This window comes from Neomonachus schauinslandi, chromosome 5 (assembly GCF_002201575.2).
Source record: "Neomonachus schauinslandi chromosome 5, ASM220157v2, whole genome shotgun sequence".
Taxonomy (NCBI): domain Eukaryota; kingdom Metazoa; phylum Chordata; class Mammalia; order Carnivora; family Phocidae; genus Neomonachus; species Neomonachus schauinslandi.
In genome coordinates, this window is record NC_058407.1 from 36,079,730 (window position 1) to 36,103,926 (window position 24,197).

At 35.5% G+C, this 24,197-nt stretch overlaps 1 protein-coding gene and 1 non-coding gene across 2 annotated transcripts in view; both read right to left on the reverse strand.

Moving 5' to 3' along the window:
- The window catches only part of TMTC2 (transmembrane O-mannosyltransferase targeting cadherins 2), a 392,011-nt gene that overhangs the window by 170,469 nt on the left and 197,345 nt on the right, over positions 1-24,197 (reverse strand). The window contains exon 4 of the mRNA XM_021689854.1: positions 10,072-10,186. Within this exon, the coding sequence (XP_021545529.1) occupies positions 10,072-10,186 (115 nt within the window). The remainder of the gene's footprint in view (positions 1-10,071; positions 10,187-24,197) is intronic.
- LOC123325073 lies at positions 13,899-14,048 on the reverse strand. The gene has a single exon (XR_006540218.1). It is a non-coding gene; the product is annotated as a U12 minor spliceosomal RNA (small nuclear RNA).

Here is a 24,197-nt window from a genome sequence, read left to right on the forward strand (position 1 = left end):
CCCAAGTGTCCATCCATAAATGAACGGATAAAGAAGACATAGTAAATATATACAATGGAATATTACTCAGCCATAAAAAAGAAAGAAATCTTGTCATTTGCAACAACATGGATGGACCTCAAGGGTACAATGCTAAGTAAAATAAGTCAGTCAGAGAAAGACAAATACCATATGATTTCACTCGTGTGTAACTTAAGAAACAAAACAAAGGAACAAAGAAATTTTTTTTAAAAAGACAAACAAAAAAACAGACTCTTAAAAACAAAGAATAAATGGGTTGTTGCCAGAGGGGAGGTAGGTGGGGGAACGGATGAAATAAAGCAGATTAAGAGGACACTCATCTTGATGACTACTGAGTATATAGAATTATTGAATCATTGAGGTACCTGGGTTGCTCAGTCGGTTAAGCATTTGCTTTCGGTTCAGGTCATGATCCCAGGGTCCTGGGATCAAGCCCCGCATTGGGATCTGCCCCTCCCCCTGTCTGTGTGCTCTCTCTCTCTCTGTGTCTTTCTCTCAAATAAATAAAACCTTAAAAAAATTTAAAAATTTTAAAAAAGAATTATTGAATCATTATATTGCTGTACATCTGAAACTAATATAACACTGTACATTAACTACACTTGAATAACCAAAAAAAAAGTAAACACATTTGCAGTCTCAACCAGAAAAAAAATTAAGAAAAAAGATCAACTTCAAATATGTGAGACCTTTGTGGAAAAAAATACAAAATGTTGTTAATAAAGGGAAATTTAAAAATTGGAATAAATGTAGCAATACATGTTTTGGAAAGGGAAGCTTCAAAGTGTGACAATATCAGTTCTCCTCACTCTAATACAGAGTCACTGCATAACCAATCAAAGCCCAACTCAACTTCTAATGCAATTAGAAGTTGAACAGAAGTTGAACAGAAAACACAGAGGAATAATCAAGAAGTGTTAGAAAACAAACAAGAATGGGAAACTTGCCTTTCAAAATCTGAAATTTTGCAGAAGTTATAGCAAATAAAAGTTTGTTCTTGCTGTGGGTCGCCAAAAGACCAGAATAAAGGCCACAACAATGATTCCATGTTGACAAATTTAGTCTACATGAAAACTATTCAATAAATTATTCACTTGGTATTAGTAACCACTAGAAAAAAATTATGCCTTAATACAAAAATAATATATCCTGAGTAGATTAAGGACTCCCCCCCCAAAAAAACCTCAAAATTAATTCTAAAAATATTTTAGAAATGTATAATTTTTTAAATTACCCTGTGAATGGTCTTCATAGAGACAGAAAATACAGAGGCTTTAAATGAAAATACTTGTGGTTTTATATAGATAAGTAGAAAGAAAAATATAAAATTTGAGTTATGTACAATAAACATTATAAGAAAAGTAAAAAGACAAAAAGTAGAAGAAAATATTTGCAAAACTGATTTTTGTGTATATGCATATACACAAATGCCCTATACATAGGGCATTTTATTTTACACTCCACAGATCAACAAGAAACCAGGCAAGGAATATGAACAATTAGTTCCCAGTACAATTACAAAGAACCAATAAAATAAGAAAAACTGTTCAACTCCACCTGTAATTAGGGAAATGGAGAATGAAGCAGCAGTTTTGAAACCATTCTACTGGGCATTTATTAATGCTGTCTATATAATAGTCTCAGTAGAAACCATTTAATGTGAATCCAAATGGGGAGGGTCATGCAGATTTTGACACACCTGCACACACACAAATTTAAAAATCAATGGTGCCACATATATGCAGGGGAAAAAAGTTAAAAATATGTTGTATAACTGCATGTATATAAATAGTTGTGAAAAATATCAAAAGATTTATCACAGAGCAGGAAAAAGGTGGGTAAGAAATGCAATTAGAAACTTTTATGCTTTACTCCATATTCTTCAGTACTGTTTCAGTGTTTTACAACTAGATTGTATTTGTGTATTGATTGGTGAAAATTATCAATTAAAACAAAGTATGTAGTAAGTGTAGGCCTTGCTCTTGCCAGGAGAACAAGCAGGTACGGTAGGCTGCCTTACCTCATTCCAGCAATCAGTAAAGAGCCAATCAAGTCCTAGTGACCTAAAGCCAATGAATTTTTTTTTTTAAAGATTTTATTTATTTATTTGAGAGAGAGAGAGAATGAGAGACAGAGAGCATGAGAGGGAGGAGGGTCAGAGGGAGAAGCAGACTCCCTGCCGAGCAGGGAGCCCGATGCGGAACTCGATCCCAGGACTCCAGGATCATGACCTGAGCCGAAGGCAGTCGTTTAACTAACTGAGCCACCCAGGCGCCCAAGCCAATGAAATTTTACCCAAACCTCTCCGTCTCATTTACTTCACACAATGGCAAGCACTTCCAGGCACTCCTGTTCAATAGCCTTTCCCAAATTCTCTATTTTGGGAGACCAGTCTGCTTACCTAGTACCCCCTGGACACCTGTCTCCATCCTTAACACACGCATACCTGCATACATCCATGGAACTTGGCAGGAAACCCTGTCCTGAAATCTAGCCATGTGGCCAAGGGGTTCCTTTTCCCCTCATTTCCACCTGTCTTCCTTATTCCACGGGCTTCTCATGCCTTGTTTGTGACGGAGCTCAAGAATGGCTCAGCTCTGTCAGGTAGTCACACCACTTCTATTCTGCAATCTCTGATTCTTCTCACCTCTCAAGGGTTCTCAAAACCTGGCCCTGAATGAACCTATCAATCTCTCACTAGAATCTGATCTATAGTGGCAACTCTGCACCCCACATTTCCTTCACGCTATATCCTCTTAAATTACTTCCTCCTTAGAGTTCTTGGCAGCATGAGCTACATTAACTCATTGAGATTCTATGGAAAATTTTGCTTCCAATTGGGCATCTTTCACCTGATCCACTCCTCCATGAGAAACAACTGTCTGATCTCTCTCAAACTGAAGCTTTTGATGGGCAGCTGTTATTGAGTGAATGATGTCTCTCCTCCAGAAAAAGATATGTTGAAGTCCTCACCCCCAACTCCTCAGAATATGACCTTATTTGGGGACAGGATCATTGCAGACGTAAGTTGTTAATTTAATAAGGGAGGGGCCCCAATCCAACGACTGGTCCCCTTACGTGAATGTGAAGACAAGAACATGCAGGGAGACCACCACATGATGACAAAGGCAGAGACTCGGGTTCTGCAGATGCAAGCCAAGAAACTCCAAAGAATGCCAGCAAATCACAGGAGAGAAGCAAGGAAGGATTCCCTTACAGGTTTCAGAGGGGGCACGGTGCTGTGGATACCTTGATTTCAGACTATTAGCCCCAGACTTGTGACAAAATCAATTTCTATTGTTTTTAGCCACTTACTTTGTGGTGCTTTGTTATGGCAGCTGTAAACTAATACATGAACCAATCTTAATGTAAATGTGTTTGCTTCTGAAATTGCAAGAAAATGCAACTCTAGATGTGTAATTCAAGAAGGCTCCTAGTGATCTGGAATCATTTCGTGATAATAGTTAAAATGCCCTTATACAATTCCAAGACTGAGGTTATTTAATACCCGTTTACTAATCTTATCACTTATATTGATAAGCAGGGTCTTTTCTGCTCTGACACAGATTTCATAATTCATTATAAAATCAATGCAATTAGAGCTGTTTACATATGAAGAGATACAATGACCAATAAGAAACTGCCACTACCTCAAGAAAATTAATGTGAATGGAAATGACCACTGTACTTCAATATTAAATATGGTATTGCTATTAACTTTAGACAGATATTCTTTATGTTATAGAAGTATGTATTTATTCCTAGTTTATTACAATTCTTATTTATTTATAAGTTTATTTGTTATTTATGAAGCAGATGTTGATCAAAAGCCTTCTTGGCATTTCTAGAGATGATCATAATTCTTTCCTCTTCTGACTTTTTAAATTGAAAGAGTATAATAATTGAATTGTAATATTGAATACCACCTATAAATCTTAGAATAAGTCCCATCTGATAGTGATGTTTTAATCTTTAATATGCTGCTACATCCACTATATTAATTTTAGGATATGTGTACATTTATATTCACAAGTATAACTGGCGGTTCTGTTATTTTGTTGTTTTGGTCCGTGGGTTTGTTTTTTGTCTTCTGGGTTTTTTTGTTTTTGATGTTTGTTGTTGTTACTGTTGTCATTATTCTCCTTTGTTATTTTGGTGTTAAATATAGTCAGACCTTTTGCCATCAGTTTATCTAGCTTCACAAAAATAAATGAGAAGTATAACTGGTACAAGAAATATCACTTGATTGAAGATTTGATAGGACTCACACATCAAAGCCCTGAACTTGTTTCCTGGTGGAGAAAATTCTTTAATATGGTTTTCAAGTTTTTCCAAATCGCCTACTTCTTGGGTTAATGTTAATAATTTATATTTTCCCAGAAAAACATTCATATCACAAGGATTTTCGTATGTATAACCAATGTTTTGTTAGTTTAAACTTCCATTATCTGGCTGTAGCCTCTTTCTCATTTTCTATGTTATATACTCAAGATTTTCTATTTTGTCTTATATTACCCTTGCCAGAAATTGTTGATCTTTTTTTTTTTAAGATTTTATTTATTTATTTGAGAGACAGAGAGAGCACAAGCAGGGGGAAGGGGCAGGGGAGAGGGAAAGGCAGACTCCTCGCTGAGCAGGGAGCCCAACCCAGGTCTCAATCTCAAGACCCTGAGATCATGACCTGAGCCAAAGGCAGACCCTTAACCAACTGAGCCACCCAGGCACCCCAGAAATTGTTGGTCTTTTAAAGAACACTCTCTTATACTTATGCATTATTTCCCATTGTTTCTCCATATTCTACCTCATTAACATTTTCTTTTTACTTCTTTAAATTATTTTATTGCTCCTTTCCTAGCTTCTCATATTAGAAGATTACTTAGGTTCTTACAACATAGAACAAAATTGACAACTTATGGTGGCAAAATCTCTATTATCCACAAAAATGATCCCCTATGTTTATGGAAGATAGTTAAGATTTGATTAAACCACATTAAATTTATTATTGGCACTCTGAAATCTAATACCTAATGAAATAGTCAATGCTCTATTGAATTACTTGTTTAAATATCATTGGGAAAAGACTGCTAGGACAAATCTATAACAACAATGAAAGAACAATGACTGAGTATTTTTCAGGCTAGAAATCAATTATACTTCAGATGCAGTGAGTAGTACAGTTAAAATGTTGAAAGTCGACTATATATTTATAAAATTTGACAATATAAGTCATTGAGCAATGGTCTATCTGCTTTGTCCCTGAAATTTATTATACATGGAAAGAGAAACCAACATCATAACACAGATCTGTTAAACTGGTCTTAAAATTACTTGTGTGAAGTACTGGATTTTAATAAATAGAGCAATACGAATAAAAGGCTGAATATAAGGCTATGCGATAAATGTACTACATCAGTTGCTTTTAAGAGTAGAAGGGGGGATAGTGAAATGGGTGAATAGGGTCAAAAGGTACAAACTTCCGGTTATAAAATATATATGTCATGGGTATCTAGTGTAAGTATGGCCACTAGAGCTAATAACAATGTGCTGTATATTTGAAAGTTGCGAAGAGGAATTTGCCAAGTAAAAGCTCTCATCACAAAAGAATTGTAACTATGTATAGTGACATATAATTAGACTTGTGATGATTTCACAGTACATACACATATTGAATTATATTGTATGCCTGAAACCAACATAATGTTATATTTCAATTATATCTCAATTTTTTTTTAAAGATTTTATTAATTTATTCATGAGAGATAGAGAGAGAGAGAGAGGCAGAGGGAGAAGCAGGCTCCCCGCTGAGCAGGGAGCCCGATGCGGGACTCGATCTCAGGACTCCGGGATCATGACCTGAGCCGAAGGCAGACGCTTAACCATCTGAGCCACCCAGGCGCCCTATATCTCAATTTTTTTTAAAAAGTACTTAAGTACTGTTTCAAATTTCACATTATATAATTGTTATCTGTAAGCATGGATTAAAGTGTTATCAAAATCTTATAATTAAAGGATTTAGACCATTTAAAACAATTTCTGTAGCACTTTCTTCTTGAACTTAGTTCAGTTGTGCAAACACATGATCCTTCTAACAAAACTCTATCGCAAAAGTTTAGGAAACTTAGTTAAGTGTCATAAAAAAATAACTGATACTCTCTATTAGATGTAATTCCACTTTTTTATATCTATATGTAAAGGTAGTTTGAATTAATTTTTTTTCTGGATTTAAAAGATATATACTGAGGTCTTTTACCTCATACCCTTGGTTTATTTCTGCCAGCTTGAGAAGAAATACTATTATTGCATGGATATATAGTCAGAACATCTTACGTTCAAATATTGGCTCCTCTTTTATTTGTGTGATCCAACACAAATTACCTGAGTTTCATTTTCCTCATTTTGTAGGCCTCATTTGAAGACCCTTTACATATGTCATAACATATGTAAAGAACTAAGAATGCTTGGCACATAGAAGTAATTCAAGTAATTGCTACCAGAGGAAAAAAAAATTAAAATTATTCCATCATTTTATAAATAGGCAGTATAACTGTATGCATGCACCTCTCAGATATAACTTGATATTAATCCTGCAGAAAAATGTCCTGAAAGTTTTAAAATCTCTTAATGCAATGTTCCCTAAACTTCAGATATAACCACATATCATTTGTATTATTGCTTACCTATTATTTTTCCAAATCAACCTTTTTTCCTTCTATCCTGACCTAGAACAACATTTAGATATCCCAGTTCTATTTTTAAAATATAAGCAGAAAAATAAAATCATAGGAATTAACTTAAAGATTATCTCTGACCTCTTAGAATCATCCTGTGTCCGGCCAGTAGTGATGGACCTCACTTTACTAATCATGGTTTTGAAGTTACATAATAATGTATGTCTATCTACAGATTATTTTCCTAATATAAATTCCTAACAACATGAAATTTTTTCAGTAGTTTACAAAGCAAGCAGATTTAGGAACACTGAATGTGTTAAAAAAAAAAAAAAATCTAGGTTATTGATTAAAAGTTAAGTACAGGACCTAACAGGAGCTTATGATTCCCAAAATTCTAAAATTCACTAATAAATATGGGTATTTCATGCCAACTAATGTAATGGGTTCATTAGTTTCAGGCTTTGGTCATAAACATCTTTAAGAGTAACTGATGATATGAAATGTGATTAATATCTGCTACTACCACAAAGGAGTGATATCAGGTTAAGCCTACTGGTAAAACTGAACAAAGCACATTCCTCTTTCTTTCAGGATTGAAACAGGACAAGGAGCAATTTCTGTAAATCAGAGAAAATTATGTAATGAAAATAGCAGAAGAAAGAAAAACTTTTTGTCAGACAGTCTCTAAATGGTCCATGAGAAAAGGTGGCTTCTTTCCTAGCTATGTAAATAAACAGAAAAAACAAAACCAAAAACAAAAGTTTGCTCCTAGTGACATAGGATACCAGACACATTTATAATATTATGGGTAGTAAAAGATAATATTATGGGTAGTAAAATCTTGGTGCATTTTATTAATATGGGTAGTAAAATATCTATCTTGGTGCATTTTATTAATAATTGATTAAAATCAATGAAGAATTCACCTCTTTTGAAATATAATTATTTAATATCAGAGTTCTATCAACCACATGGGTTTTATAATCCAATACTTTAAAAACAATGGCAACATTTCTTATGGGATTTAAACCTCTCCATTTGAGCTAAGTGTAGTTTAAAAAACCTACCATGTTAGTAAAAACATTTTGGAACTATATATGGCATTTATGCCACATATCACTTATAAATAAGAAAAAAAAATTTATCTTGTTAATAACAAGCTTAATAACTTGTTAATCAATATCTTGTTAGTAACTTCTCCAGCAAGGAGTTTTCATTTGGGTTTGGGGAGGTCTGTCCATGCCATTAACAGTTCAAATATACGATCACAGAGGAAGTTACAAGATACAGGTTTTAAATTACATGTAAAGTGTATTTGTCTAATTGAATAAATTTCTCTTCTCAGCAAAAAGGAAGCCTAGATAGATACATTTCCTTTTTCTTTCAACGCATGCCAGATAGCACCAGGAGGTAGGTAACCTTAAACCACTGGCTGTAGGTAAGAAAGAGAAAAATAAGCTTAGTGAAGAAGTGTGGGTTGTTCAGTTTACTTTCTCCTCTGAAAAACTGTGGAGAATGGACACCAGAAGAAAACTGCCATCCCATATTGCAAGAAAAGACAAGGGGTCCCTTTCACAATGTTACTTTCAGATCCAAAAAAAAAAAAAAAAATTGTGCAAATTTATCAAACTAATAAGGTTCTTTTTTCATGAAATAAAAATACCATTAACCAGTAGTAAAGTAGCAACACATTATTTAGTTGAAGCAGACATGGGGAAAGCCTTAGTGGGAGTATGCATATATACTCATTCAAGCAAAAAAAAAAAAAAGATGGAAAAAAATTATTTCCGGGAAAATGGTAATATACATGGTGAAGCATGAAACAGCAGAACGCAAGAACCAGGGATTGTACAAACTGGAGGTGTTCCCCCGCTGAAAGCATTCCTGGTAAAAAAAGAGAAAATTAAACACTATGCAAATCAACACAAAACTCATGCTGATCTAATTTAGACCATAGCCCAGGAGATTGAGATCCTGGTGTTAAAGTCTAAGAGTTTCAATACAAGGTAAATGCACAGGAAGTTAAAGTGAGCTCATCCTGTCTGCCTTCTCTTAAAAATCTAGATTTTGCTTATTTTCATTCATTTTTCAATTTTTTTCCTATCTGTTCTTTTAGATTTAGCCTACCAAAGATTTAGATGCAACCAGAACATAAACACATATTAAAAATTATGTTGCCAAAACAGTTTGATACAATCAATATAACATCATATTCATTAAACATAAGCCGTAGACATATTATGCCTGGTCCCTTCCTACAGGAACTTGATCCTCCCCCAAATCAGTCAAAACTCTGGAGGCCCTGCCAAAGGAGGTGTCTTACTGCCGCCCCTGCCAGTCTGCCCCATGGTTCACTCAAGAGATAATACATGACCCCAAAAGGGTCATTCAGAGACCTTTCCCAGGATTAAAAGAGACACCAATGCAACTCCTTCTGAGATTGAAAAGGGTCAGGATATTATAAATGTGTATGAGTCATCTTTCCAATTGATATAGACAGAGTCCCACAGAGAATGGAGTGAACCCAAAGGAAATCATAGACACAAAATATAAACAAATTTCTGAAATATAAAACACCTGGCTCTAATTGTGCCTACATTCCGTCAACCCCAGGAATTTTCAATTACAGGAGTCAATAAATTCTCTTTTGTGTTTAAGCAAAGTTAGACCGAGTTTCTGTTACTTGCAAACAAAAAAAGTGTCATAAATATAAGAGACAAAGAAGAGATTTGGGTTTTGCATGTTTCCATTAATATCTTACTGTACCCCCTAGGGCTTTCCAGCCAAAGAACAGCAAATTTTTCCCCTAGGGATTTTTCTAACCTGACATACACAAATACTCTAAATTATCCCAATATCCTAACTTAATTACCAGTAGCTTTGGAGGAGGGGAGAGGAGAGAGAGAGTGCACAAGCAGGGGGAGCGGCAGGCAGAGTGAAAAAGCAGGCTCCCCACTGAGCAGGGAACCTGATGCTTGGCTGGATCCCAGGACCCAGAATCAGGACCTGAGCCAAAGGCAGACATTCAACTGGCTGAGCCACCCAGGCACACCTGATCCCAACTATTAATGGAACTTAAAAACAAAAACAAAACTAACAAACAAAAAACTACAAGCATTTAACCAATTTTTATGTTATATGGCATAGTACATCAAAAAAATTCAACCATAGTCCATCAATACACATGGATATTGATGCAGAAGCCGAAAACAAAGAAATCACAAATAACTATCCACCTACTAGTCTCATGGGTATGATTAACGGAAAGACTGTCTCAGAAAAACAGCTATCATCATTTCCATTTCCAGCAGTTAAATCAACCTTCTCTCACCACAGGTTTCAAAGATGAACCAAACCAGAGAAAGTAATGCATACTCACAAATTATAAAGCATGTCAGCCATGTTGCTACGGTAGTACAAAGCATTCCTATAGGCGCTTTCAGCTTCAGAAATTTTGCTCTGACTCTTCAGAACATTTCCAAGGTTACCCCATGCTGCCAAGAAGAGAAAGAAGTATTCAGGCTGAGCGTCAATCCAATTATATATGACATAATATCAGGCCATCAGGAAGTACCACAGGGAGAGAAAACCTTCATAAAACATTTTTAAGAAGGAAAATTTATTTCCTTTATACTCCAACATTTCATCAAGCCAGGAGATTAAATACAAAGTCTTAAAAAAACTGAAGTAATTATTATGTCTCAAAGCTGATATACATATGCAGTTCATCACAAGGCCAAGAACAATGTTATCTTAAGATCATCTACAAAGACTTCATGCTCTTTCCAATTTCAGTAGGGGTCTTCGTGGCCTGAAATTATTGTATACTTACTGAACCAGAAACTGTAAGAAATCATCTTAAAATAAGCAAAGATTTCATTCAAACATGATAAAACTGATAAATGACATGGAAGAACAGGAGAAAAAGCAAGATAACTAAGATCAAAGCAATAAAGAGGCTTAATCATCAGAACATATTGGTAAAACCTTGTATTTCTTAAAATGGTTAAATATACATGGTTTATTTAGATATAATGTTCTTTTATACCTCCCCTGCTAATAAATCTATTTGTAGGAAAATCACTGTCTCAGTATTTTCATACATAATATTTGCTTTTCTTAAAGATTTTATTTATTTATTTGAGAGAGAGAGAATATGTGTGCACAAGCGGGGGGGGGAGGGGCAGGAGGAGAAGCAGACTCCCCACTGAGCAGGGAGTCCAATGCAGGGCTCGATCCCAAGACCCCGAGATCATGACCTGAGCTGAAGTCAGACACTTGACTGACTGAGTCACCCAAGCACCGTCATACATAATGTTTAAGTAAAATCTGTAATTTCTGTATGCCCTTTATTTTTCACCCCAAGTAATCATGATTTCTCAACATTCAAAAGACCAAAGATACACCATCAACAACGTCTGTATAGCATGGCTCGCAAGTACACCTAACCCTCAAACTTGGATACTTCTGTTGTCTTCCTTACCAAAAGGAGATGGGGTGTCGAGTGCTGAAACTGGAGTCCCTCCCAGATAGAAGACGGGGATGAGAAGAAGGCTTATGTGCATCAAGATATATTTACTTGGGTAATTACTGACTGTATCTGAGGAATGAAAGAGGTTTGGGGGTATCCATTTTTAATGCATAAAAAAGTGTATAATCTTTCAATGCCAAAGTTGCCTCTGTGCCCTGCTAATTTAACACTGTGCCTTAATTTACTCATCTGTAAAAGAGGAAAAATAATTGGTATTTCATGGGTTTTGTGATGAGGATTAAATGAGTTAATATAGGTAAGGTGTTAAGACAGTGCCTGTCATGTGGCAAACACTCAACAAGTATTTGCTATTATCATTAATATTCTTGTGATTGATACTTTTTGCAATCTACAATGTCAAGGCCCTGCTTATAGAAATAATATCAAATATAATGTATTTTATGCCCTCATATTATCTACAGAGAGTAATAATTTTCTGTATTTGGAAAGTCATATGCCTCCTTTTTCCTCTGATGGAAAACAGAGGGAAAGTACTGTTCTTACATTTATTCATCACCTAATAACGTCACATACCACACCACACTCCTGAAATGGATCGTCTCACCGAGCTCTGAACACAGTCCTGTACATAAAATACCCTGTCCACTCTGTGAGTGAGGAAACAGACTCAGAGACATTAAAGAACTTGAAAAATTAATAAAAAAGTATCAGAGCAGGAATTCCAATCCAAGGCTGGTGGCTTCCAAACTTTTTCCACTGTCCACCTAACATTTTCAGACCACGTTTCATCTTTCACTGCAAACCAACTTTCACACACTACAACTCAGACTTGGCATTCTAAATCCATGAAAAACTGAATCCTTGAAGTAAAAGATAAAACTTAGTTTTAAAATATTGTCAAATTAGTTTAAAATATTCTCAAAATCAAATATTAAATTTAATAGCAGTAATACAAAGTAGTAGGAAAAGCATATTATTTACACTGGAATCACTCCAGAGAAATGCCTCCAAATATTAATTTAAGCCCAAGGAAAACACCATTATAATACTATCTCATCTAACCCATAGTCTTTTTTTTTTTAAGATTTTATTTATTTATTTGACAGAGAGACAGAGAGAGAGGGAACACAAGCAGGGAGAGTGGGAGAGGGAGAAGCAGGCTCCCTGCTGAGCAGGGAGTCCCTGGGATCATGACCTGAGATGAAGGCAGACACTTAACCACTGAGCCACCCAGGCGCCCCTAACCCATAGTCTTAGAACACAGATGCTGAAAGAAACATAATAGCAAAGAATTGCTTTGAAAATTCTAAGGCATATTTCCAGGGAAACAAATTGCCATTTTCCTCAGGTACTTCTATCTCAATGAAATAATAAGCTAACAAGTGTTTCTCTTTTTAATAGTCAACAGATACAGAGTTGTGTTTAGTATATATGTTTACTGAGTTGGTTGTTCATTTGTTTGTTCATATACATATCCAATTATTATACCAGTATTTGCTAAACACCTATTTGGCTCTGGGAACTTGATTAGGGGCCGGGCACCTGGACCTGTACGTACATACAAGTTCTCACACATGCAGAGCTTATGTTTGACACGGGAAGTAAAGCGGAGTGGGGAAGGAAGAACCACATAACAGAATAAATGAGTTAACTTCAGATAATGACAAGTGCTAATGAGAAGTGCTAACAAAATAGCCATGTAAGATGGAGTGGATGAGGCGAATTTACATAGGGATTATCTTAGAAGTGGGGAAATGGATGTGATGTCTAAAGACTAAAAGATAAGGAGCCAGCCTTGCAAAGATTGGTGAAACCAGGTAAGGGGAAGAGTAAAAGCAAAGGATCGAACGTGGTCTCCACTGGGACAAGGCAGCAAGGGAAATGGTTATTTCAAAGTGAGAATACAACTCAGAATTAAAAATCCCTGGCAAGGTTATCTGAGGCAAAGCCACACGTGATGCCAAGTTTCTTGTTTTTTGTCCAGCTAGAAGTCTCTCACATCCTTATGATTCAGTCATTGCCCTGGGTTACTGGGAAGTGAAAAAGAAAATTCCCAAATTAAGAATATATGTTTAAAACAATTTTACTACTTACGGATGAAAGAGGAAGGAAGGGAGAAAGTGGGGGGAATGGGAAGAAGGGTAGACTTTGATGTCCTGAACTCATCAGACACTCACCATCAGGCTATTTTTTTTCTATTGTACATACACATTCTTACAGAATACCAACGTGAGACAAGGTTACTTTGAATCCATGATAAGTGAGAGAAAGCGAGACTACTTCATAATTTTACCAAACACAAAAAAGAAAAAGGCCACAGCACAACCCACAAAATACCAAACATCCCTCTCTCTTGCTAAATGAATGACTTCTTTATCCAGTCATAGAATTGTTCCAGCATCCAATCTAGAGAACAGCCCTGCTTCTTTAGACCCTTTCCCAAATTACCCAACCAAAGTTCAAACCCTAGGATACAACCTCAGGATCCCCCATGCAATGTTCCCTCAATGAAAGTAGTAATTAAGCCAAATTCTTTAGGATCAGTGTGTTCCTGAATGTCTTTGGCTGAAAGGCATTGACGGAGACCATTTTATCGTATTCAAATATGAAAACAATCCCTTTTCAATATCCCCCCCCCCCACCTTGTTCTTTTTCCTCACGCTCCTTTATTACCTTCATACCAGTCTACTCTTTCAGTGTTTTAAAGGGGAACACAAACAGATTGCGATTCCCAGGCATCCAGCAAAGTAGGCAGGTCAACTTAGGGGCCACTTTTACCAGCTCAAAAATTCATCTCACATTAGCAATGAGCATGCAGGTGTCACTCGGAATCATTGTTTTCCTTATCCCTAAGTGTAAGGCATCAAAATCCCTTCTTTTCTTATAACTGTTTATAAAACACAATACTGTGTTTATCAAAATATATTCTGGGTTTTTTTTCTTTTAAAGTAAGAGCTGCCAAAACTTAGACTAAAATGTTTGCATACTTTTTTTGTTTTGCTTTGTTTTGGGGGTTTTTTTGGTATGAAAACTGCTGTCACTATTTCCACACTTTCTAATTTAAATGTGATTGATTCTTGCATCCATGCTACAAAAACTCAATGCTAACATAAAGATCACTTCTAAAAATATAAAGTTGCCCTACAGAATTATGACCTAAAATTTAAAAATGCCACTGGTAGTCAACTAAATAGTAATTCTTTTCATAAAAGCTATTCATTTATCATATTTCAATGATAAAAAGTACCAAAAAAATCACTGAATTAAAAAACCACTTAAGATTTAGCTACCACAGATGTGGTTTAGAGGAAAACACATTAAAGTGAACTATAAAAAGTACATTTTAAAAGGGCTAGTGTTATGATTTCACATCTATATAATTATCCGATAGAATTAATCAGTGTCGCTATGGAGGTTTTTTTTGATCACATCAACCAAGTCAACTTTTTTTTATATCAGATCAATTTTTAAATCTAGCTAGTCTGACTAATTGAAAGTATCCAACCCAAAACTTGAAAAATATGGAGAAATATCCCAAGCCTCACGGGTGGGACAATTTAACATTAGAAAGATGTCAAGTCTCCAAAATTAATCTAGAAATTCTATGTAATTTCAACCAATATTTTCACATTGTTTATTAATAAACTCAAAAATTCTTTCTAAGCATAAGAGAAATATAAAGCTTGCTTTTTATACCATATTTACCATATACAAAGGTAAGTTCCAGATAGTTTTAAAAGTTAAATGTGAAAAGGTAAAGCTAACAAGAATATGTACGAGAATATCTCTATGGAAGGAAAAGAGACTTCTTAAAAAGACCTCCAAATATAACTCAAAAGGTTTTAAGAAAATGATGAATTTGAGTATTTCAAAATTAAGGACTTCTAATTACTGAGGGATGATACTGACAAAGGTAAACATGCATTAATACACTAGGAGAAGATATTTCAAACCATGTAAATAAGGGACTGTACCTCGAAGAAACAAAACTAACAAAGCGACCAGAAAAAGAAAAGCAATCCAATAGAGGGGAAAAAAAAAAAAAAGGGCAAAGGATTTGAACAAAAATGGAAACAAAATAGAAAAGTTAAAGCATTTTAACTAATATTCAAATTCCTCAGTAACCCAGAGAAACACAAATTATGACAATGAGATCTGAGACTGGCAATATTTAGAAAACTGGGTAAAGCTAGTCCTGGTGGGGCTGTGGGAGAAGGCCCTGTGTACTATTAGTGACAGTGTAAGCCCGGGACAGACATCCCGTTGGGCCATCTGACAGAACTCTCCAATCAACAAGAGTCACTAAGCCCAGGATAAGCCCTAACCAGCAATCCCACTCTCAGAGAAATTTTCACCTAAGAGAGTATGTAAAAGGGTGTTTAATGAGAACCTCTTAGTGTTGGCTGACAGTGGGAAGCAATCAGCATGTTACGTTACGGATTACCATGCAGAAGTGAGGACCGGCACATTTCCTGTAAACACTGTAACATGAAAGGACCTTCCAAAGCCGACAAAGAATCAAAATATCAGAGGCATTCTGTGTCACAACTCCAGCTATATATATTAAAAATTCATTCCCACTCAAAATATCACTACACAATTTACAAAGATATATTATAAATCTAAGGATGCAAATCAAGTACATTAGAGCAGTTGTCTATGGTGCAAAGGGAAAATAAAGTTAGAATAGAGATAAACAAGAGGCTTAGGGGAAAATTTCAGACAGATGATTGTGGCAGTGGGTTTGGTAGCTAATTTGTCTTCATTATCACTAATTTCTACAAGTTTATATACATATACTGTGCAATCAACAAATCTTAAAGAAAAATGTCAGTGGTTTCAAATATAAGGCAGCAGAATAAAAAAAAGAAAGAAATAGAGATAAAAGGGAATAAACACATGAATAGAAGAGAGGAAAGCTGCAGGGATCATCTCAGCCATGATCAAACTGGCCATGAATTTAGGAATATAATTAATCTAACTGTCTGCAACTGGGATTTGGGGGTGGGGAGACACATGGAAAATGAAGGGGAGGAGAGAGAAAGAAAGAAGAGAGAGAAGAAAAATTAAGGTCACATCTCACATTCTTTTAAAATAGAGATGGGGTTATCCTATATCCTACTTAAGGAATAAAGGGTTTTAACAGTCACTAAACTTTTTCTTGTTCTAAGACAATCAGAAACAGATGTCTGGGATTATCTTCAAATTTTCACTTGGTAATAACACTTTGGACCAACAGAACTTAAAGATCTTATATTTTCATTAATATTTAATGTCACTTAAATTATTTTTTCACATTTTTAGGTTCATACATTTTAGTGATGCATTCATTTCATAAATGTACCTTTTTTAAACTACAGTTTTACTAGAATAAAATCTCTGAGATTCATCCAAGAAATTATGAGGAAGCCTAAAAAAAAATGTTTTTAAAGTCTGTATTTTAATAGACAGTGTGTGTACATGAATCCAATTCACACTTTAAACTCTGGAGATAATATAATAAAGCTCTTATTTGAAGTTCAAAAAATGTAATTAGTTTATTCTAAAATCTCAGTATAGTTTTTAAAAGTTCTTCCCAATAGCGTCTGAAAATATACAGAGTACTCATTTTATTCTTGTTGTTTTACAAAATGAATATTATAAGAAGGTACTTTCATTCGAGGGGACTGCTGTCCCCTCTGATGGCCTTATCTTCCAGCACTATGAGCCAAGGTAGAGGAAGAAGTGGAGAGAGAAGAGGAGGTAGAGAAGGAATTTAAAAAATACATTGTGATAATAAAAATAATAAGAGTGCTTTCATTTATTTAAAGCTTATTATATGCTTGTCAGTGTCCAGAACTTAACCTAATAAAAAACCTTTGAGGTGTATCACTATACCCATTTCACTGATGAGAAAGCTGAGGTTAACTCCCTAAGTAGCAAAAAGTTACTGACAAGGAAGAACCAAGGTATGTTGGTTTCCAGGCATCAGAATCTATTTAGAGGTAATGCTATCTCATCCTCTCAATATTGAGTTTGAATATAAAGTAGAATATCATAATTCTCGATATTTTTACATATTTAATTGAGGGACTGGAGTATAATATGAAAACAAAATAAATTATTCAAATGAGTCCTCCCCTCAGAACTGCTAGGGGCAAAAAAACCTCCAGAAACAACAACAAAAAAAGCTATCCCATACCCATATTTCATAATGTATTTTCCATACCACAGAAAAATTAATGCCAAACAATATTTTCAGTGTTTTATATTTCTTTGGGAATGTAATTTTAAATGTCACATTTTCCAGTTAACTTACTGGAAATAGAACATACTCTGTCTGTGTAAACAAAAGGTTTTTGCTCAAAGATGTTGGGGACTTCGATACATTAATCAAGATCTTCTAAGTGCCCTGAAGATGCCTTGCACGTAACAGATTTTAAAAAGCATTGTTTAACAAGTACATGATTAATTTCCTAAGACTAAGCATATATGATGATTACATGAAGGGAAAGCCAACAGCCGCTTCTAGGTATCACTGACTATGCTTTAGAAAATCTGATCTATTAAGTTCTTTTATTTTCAAAAAGAAAACAAAATTTTTTTCTGCTAAAATATCAGGAAGTGAAGTAGTAGGAATAACTCTTATATCTCAAGGGCCCTTCACATTGATATTCAACTGCATCTACAAGGTATCCACTTACGAAGAAACTTGACCTTAATTCACAACGAAAGCTCCTCTTGTACTTAGTCCACAATCTGCCACAGTTTATTTTATGTTCCTTGAAAGGCAGAAGAACAATTAAATATTCCCATCTCGCTAAAGTTGTTCTAAAGAGAAAATCAAATGTGAGCTCCCTCTAGAAATGCTAAGTGATCTACAGCAACAAATACCTCCAACTCTTTTTTCAAAGCCCTCACTCAAAAACATAGTATTTCTAAATTCACAGACTAACTTCAAACTTACCCTACTGCAATTTCCTATCTCTTGATATATTTCACAAAATCAATGCAGGGAGATTTGAGCAATTTTTTCAAGGATATTTTTACTTTATACTAAAAGTCTGAAGACATGTATATTTGCCTATTATAAAAGTTAAAATATTTTTCTTATGATTTTGGCATAAACACTCTTCAAAAAATTAGCTAAGATGTATGACTTTCGATGTTACTATTTAAATTTGAAACTACTTACCATTCAGGTCTACATAAGCGATCACGTCTGAGGGTTATCATATCAGCATTTTCATTCACTGGTGCACTGAACACAGCCACCAAAATCAGTCAGGACTCTTGCTTTTGACTTCTGCCCTCAGCAAGCATTTATTTTTACCATAGAACTTTCACATAGATCTTTAGATCCTATATCAAAATCCTGAGTTCTACGAAAGGATCTGGTAAAATTGAAACATTTAACTACATAGAACAAGGTGATAAATTCTGAATTTTGTCTCTTTCAGATATGAGTTACTTGTTTGAAATCAGAATGCTACCACCAAAAAGAGTTAAATATGGAAATCTCACCAGTTATCAAAGCCAGACCAGGTGCGAAAGAAAATAAATACAGGAGTGCCTCCTGTGTCAGATAAGAATTCTGCCAACTTAGGTTCTAGGCCTATTTTTAGGCTAATCTTTGTGTATATATTAACTCTTCTAATCCAGGTAACACAGTAGATTACCATCCAGCTGATGCTAGTTGAGGAAACCTTGTCGGAGAAGTCAAGTGACACATGGAAGCTAACAGAGCAGGCCCTTGCTTATAATCACCATGGAACACCTGGACTTTACATGTGTTCCCAAAAATGGTATAACCAAAGATATAATTTAAGTATCATTTTAAATTATAAAAGTTAATTATGTTAAACTTTCTCATTTTAACGGAGAGAGAAAAAAGAGAAAAGCAGAAGGAGAGGAAAAAGAGCCACTAACTGCATGGAACTTAAGTTAAATGTGAATATGTTGTTTTTTTAACTACACTCCTTCCATTAGTGAAGATTGTACATTTGTGGCCTGGGCTCTTTTTTTTTTTTTAAAGATTTTATTTATTTATTTGAGAGAAAGAATGAGATAGAGAGAGAGCATGAGAGGGGGGAGGTCAGAGGGAGAAGCAGGCTCCCTGCTGAGCAGGGAGCCCGATGCGGGACCTGGGCTCTTAATTATTTGATAGTCACTTCATATGACTCCAGGGAAATAAAAGCCCTTACCTGTAAGAATTTATTTTTCCCAAAGTAACTAAACCTTGGATTATTACCAAAAGGAACATATTATTAAGTGGGTAAAAGAAAAGAAACTGTCTCGTTAAAATGTTAAGTGAAATAAGTGGACATACTATAAAGATTATGATTCATATGATACCAGAATACATATATATTTATATGTAATTCTAATTAGGGCAATTTTATAATATGCAATTACTTCTCTTGGTTCTTCATCTTTGGGTACTTCAGATGGACCTGAAACTAAATTTATTCTTATTAATAAAATTAAGTATTGAGGGTGCCTGGGTGGCTCAGCTGTTAAGCCTGGATCCTGAGATCGAGTCCCGCATCGGGCTCCCTGCTCTACGGGAGGCCTGCTCCTCCCTCTCCCACTGCCCCTGCTTGTGTTCCCTCTCTCACTGTGTCTGTCTGTCATATAAATAGATAAGAATCTTTATTTTTTTTTTAAAGATTTTATTTATTTATTTGAGAGAGAGAATGAGATAGAGAGAGAGAGCATGAGAGGGGGAGAATCAGAGGGAGAAGCAGACTCCCCGCTGAGCAGGGAGCCCGATGCGGGACTCGATCCCGGGACTCCAGGATCATGACCTGAGCCGAAGGCAGTCGCTTAACCAACTGAGCCACCCAGGCGCCCCGATAGATAAGAATCTTTAAAAAAAAAAAAAAGTATTGAAAACGGCAAGGTAACATTTAGTATTCCAATAATATGTTAATGCTATCTTGAAAACTTTGTTACTCACTATAATATCTATGTGCATACTGCCATATCCACATATACAATTCAGTGCAGGTTTTCTTTTTTATTTTGATAAATAAAAATAAAGGGTTGTTCCTTAGCATTTTAGCATCTGTAATCTCTACCATATTCCTGACTTTGACAATGGGCCACCCCCACATCCATAGTCTAGTGTCTGCTTACCAGTACCACTCATGATCTGTGATGCTGGGTCTCCCCTGAACCTGCCTTCATTCCTTAACTTCTCATCTGTGGTTGGAATTTTTCCCATGGACTCTCCATTAAAACAAAACAAAAAATCTGCTCCGCATCCCTTTCTAACAGCAGTGTGCTCTCTGCAAAATTTCGGATTAACTAACCCATAGTACTATGTAAAATGGCAGTAAATACAACTGCATTTACAAGAGTAATGACTGGAAAGAGGAAACAACTTGGAAGCACCTGAGCCTTGCTTGAGCTTCTCCTCAAATCTTACAAATAGACCCCTTTCACACTGTTAAAAGCAGACAGTAAAACACTTGGTGAATATATAATCGGCATGCTACATAGTGACCCTATTTACAGACATACCAATTCAGTGGAGGCTTTTTAGAAATTCCTCATTATCTGACTGATCTCTCATGAAGTCAGACTGAGACCATGAAGTTGTTCAATGGGCACCTTTAGACTGATTATAAATCCTAAAGAGCGGTTGAGTTGCTTCTGACTTTATATCAGAAATATAAATGTCCCAAAAGAATCCCTTGCTTCTGTCATAACTGGTATCATCTGAGTCTGGCTCAGCTCTGAAAGATGAAAAATGCTTAGACAGGCCAAGGGTTTTATTACAACTACATCAGGAGTTCTAAACAACTCCAGGGTGGAAAATGAGAATCCTTTTTTAATTCCCTCCTTTGTTCTCTTATTATCCAACCTCTTAATCTACTTTACCTCACAGTGAATCCTGTCATCATTGGGAAGGGTCCTGCCCTCAAATGGCCCCAGGTTAGTTTCCTACTATGTGTCATTGAATGGAATTTTTTTTGTAAGTAGGCTCCACACCAAGCCTGGAGCCCACCAGGAAGCCCAACACGGGGTTTGAACTTACGACTGAGATCAAACCTGACCTAAAATCAAGAGTCCGATGCTTAACCAACTGAGCCACCCAGGCACCCCACTAAAAGGAATTTTGATGTGGAAATGTAAAGCAAAATATCCCAAACCTAAGTTTTGGTACTAGTCCTGTTACCAATGAGATCTGGATACACTGAAGTAAATTACCTGACTCTTTTATTTTGCCTACCTCTTACTGAAAAGTCTGCACTCTTTACCATGCTGTTTCTCCTTAAGCGTTCTGCCTCTCAATTTCTCATCTGTGAAACAGGTGGAATGATGCTTGCCCAAGTTAAACTCTAGCATGACTGAGACGATTAAATAAAATAACAGATATATCCCCTGAGAAGTACATTATTATGGATAAGGAATGATATTTCATTATCAACCATTAGGAGCATAACCAATTAGATATATACTGTTATCGTACATCTCCCTGTATTCAGTATCTCTGAGAATGCCATTGAGAATTTCATTGCCAAGTAAATCCAGGCCAACCAAAGCAAAACTCAAAGCAGAATTAAATACTCCTGAAGCCAGTTTTAAGGTGAGAAAAATAATGAAAATCCTAAAGTTCACATTTTATAAAAAAAATCTGCTTCTAAAATAAAAATATAGTACATCTCAAATATATTGGGACACTATTTTATACCTCACATTAACCTCTATATATTAATTTTTGATAGTCACTTTTATCAACTCAGCAGCTAGAGCCGAACACAGCAAAAGCAGAGTTAATACTAGAGAAAAGGGGAATTTAAAAAGAAATAATCAGTAAAAATACAAATTTTAAGAATAAAGTATGTGAGGAAAAATATTTATGCATGTTAATGAGAAAAAAAGAACAATGATCTATTGAATAACTATGAAATTTCTAAAAATAAATACCAATTATCTTTGATAATGCACAAATCTTGGGCGACTATCATTTGAAATTATTTTCTTCTGTACTTTCAGCTGACTATTAACAACAGAAAAAGAGGGAGGTTAATTGCCTCTGCCTCTTTTTGTTACAGGTCATGAGATAAGGGTTCTTGAAAAAGGCTCTGCAGCAAATACTTGAGGCATTTTTACATCACTTGAAAAACATATTGAAACAAAGAATGTGGTTTCTCATTTAACAGAATTAAGTGTACAATCCAGAAAGTTCAACTTCCAAACAGTGAAAGGAAGCTACTACACAGGTGGGTAAAATAAATAGGAAGAATCGGAAGGGTCAATGCACTAAAATGACCTTATCACATCAATCGAGCAGTATAAGAAAGAGAAGGGCCGGCTTACTCTCCTGAAGCTCTAATCTTAACTAGATTGGGTCACAACAGGGAATTCTCAGAGGCCATTACAGGATCGTTTGCAACAAACCCATCCATTGGACACATATTAGTGATTAATTAACATTACCAACTATAGGTTATGATTAGATTATGTGGTTTTAGAGACATGAATCCATATATTTCATCTGTGAGTCCTAAAAAATGTTGACCTTCAGACTAGTTCCATGTCAGGTTGTTTAAAACTCACAGAGAAGCTGTATTTTCCTATCAAATAATCAGGATTGAGGTTAGGATACACTTCCTTAAGCACAACCTTTTAACTTAAAACCTCAGAAGTAAATATCTACTCCGGTTTCAGTTTGGGAATGAGAACCAGTAGCCACAACCAAAGCATGGTAGGCCTCTGAGCAAAGCACACAAAACCTCTTGCTTCTAGAATCACACCATAGAGCAACGAGGCATGGCACAAGATGGACTTTAGTGATTGTATCACCTGTCCTCAAAAAGTGTCTCAAAATCATTGTCCTCATGTGTAACAGCAAAGAGATTTTATTTTATTTTATTTTTTTTTAAGATTTTATTTATTTATTCATGAGAGACAGAGAGAAACAGAGGGAGAAGCAGGCTCCCAAGGAGCGGGAAGCCCCATGCGGAACTCGATCCCAGGACCCTGGGATCATGACCTGAGCCGAAGGCAGACGCTTAACCATCTGAGCCACCCAGGCGCCCGCAAAGAGATTTTAAAATCCCATACCATTGCTCCCAAGTAATAGAATTTCAAGGGCAAAAGTAGTCTCAAATATGACACTGTGACTAAAGATAAGAAAAACGCAGAATACAAAGATTTGTACAATATCATTAATTAATATGCTCATGTTTTCATTACATGAGCTCAGAAACTCATTTCTACTTTAAAATTGTTTTCAACACTCACACAAATATGGACAATACTCTTCAATCTTAACCACTAGGGTGAACATGACTTGAAGCCATCCTCGGAAAATACTCAGATTATTCAAAATTGGAGTTAAGTAGAAAAATGAGGTATTGTATCTACCAGTTTTGCAAACCACCAATGCTTATCTGTAAAACACAGAGTAAGCCAAGTGATAAAGTAAAAACAGATAATATATCAAAATATCGGAGACCTTCTGCTCTTTGCTGGTAGTCTCATGATAAGTAATGTGAGAAATTTACTCCCTTTCCCCAAGAGAAGAAAAAAAAAAATCATTTATCACATTTCTTTATTATAGACAGTCCCAGTTGCAATATGCAGAGCCCCAAACACTGTAAAACTGTGTTTCCTCTCCCATCCAGGAGAACTGTACTCACAGAAAAAAGTACCCTGACACCTCAGTAATCTGTTTTTGTCAAAATCTGACTCTCGGCTGTTGTATTGAGTATCTCATCCAGTTCCTTTTTTCTAAACCTAAAATCCCTAGAAAGTTTTCCTAATTAAAATATATGTCTACGCTCCTTCCGAAAAAGATATTAATGTTGATATTTTAATATAATGTTTTACAAAAAAGAATTGAATTATGCTGTTTAAGATGACTGAATGAACATTCAGAGTGACAGCTAGTATTATTGGGAATTAGAATCCTAAATGCAAGACACAATAAAGCCTCTAATATAGCTCTGCCCTCCAGAAGGTTTTTTTTTTTTTTTTTTTAAATTTCTCTCCCCTTTTTAATCAAATCGGATTATGGTTTC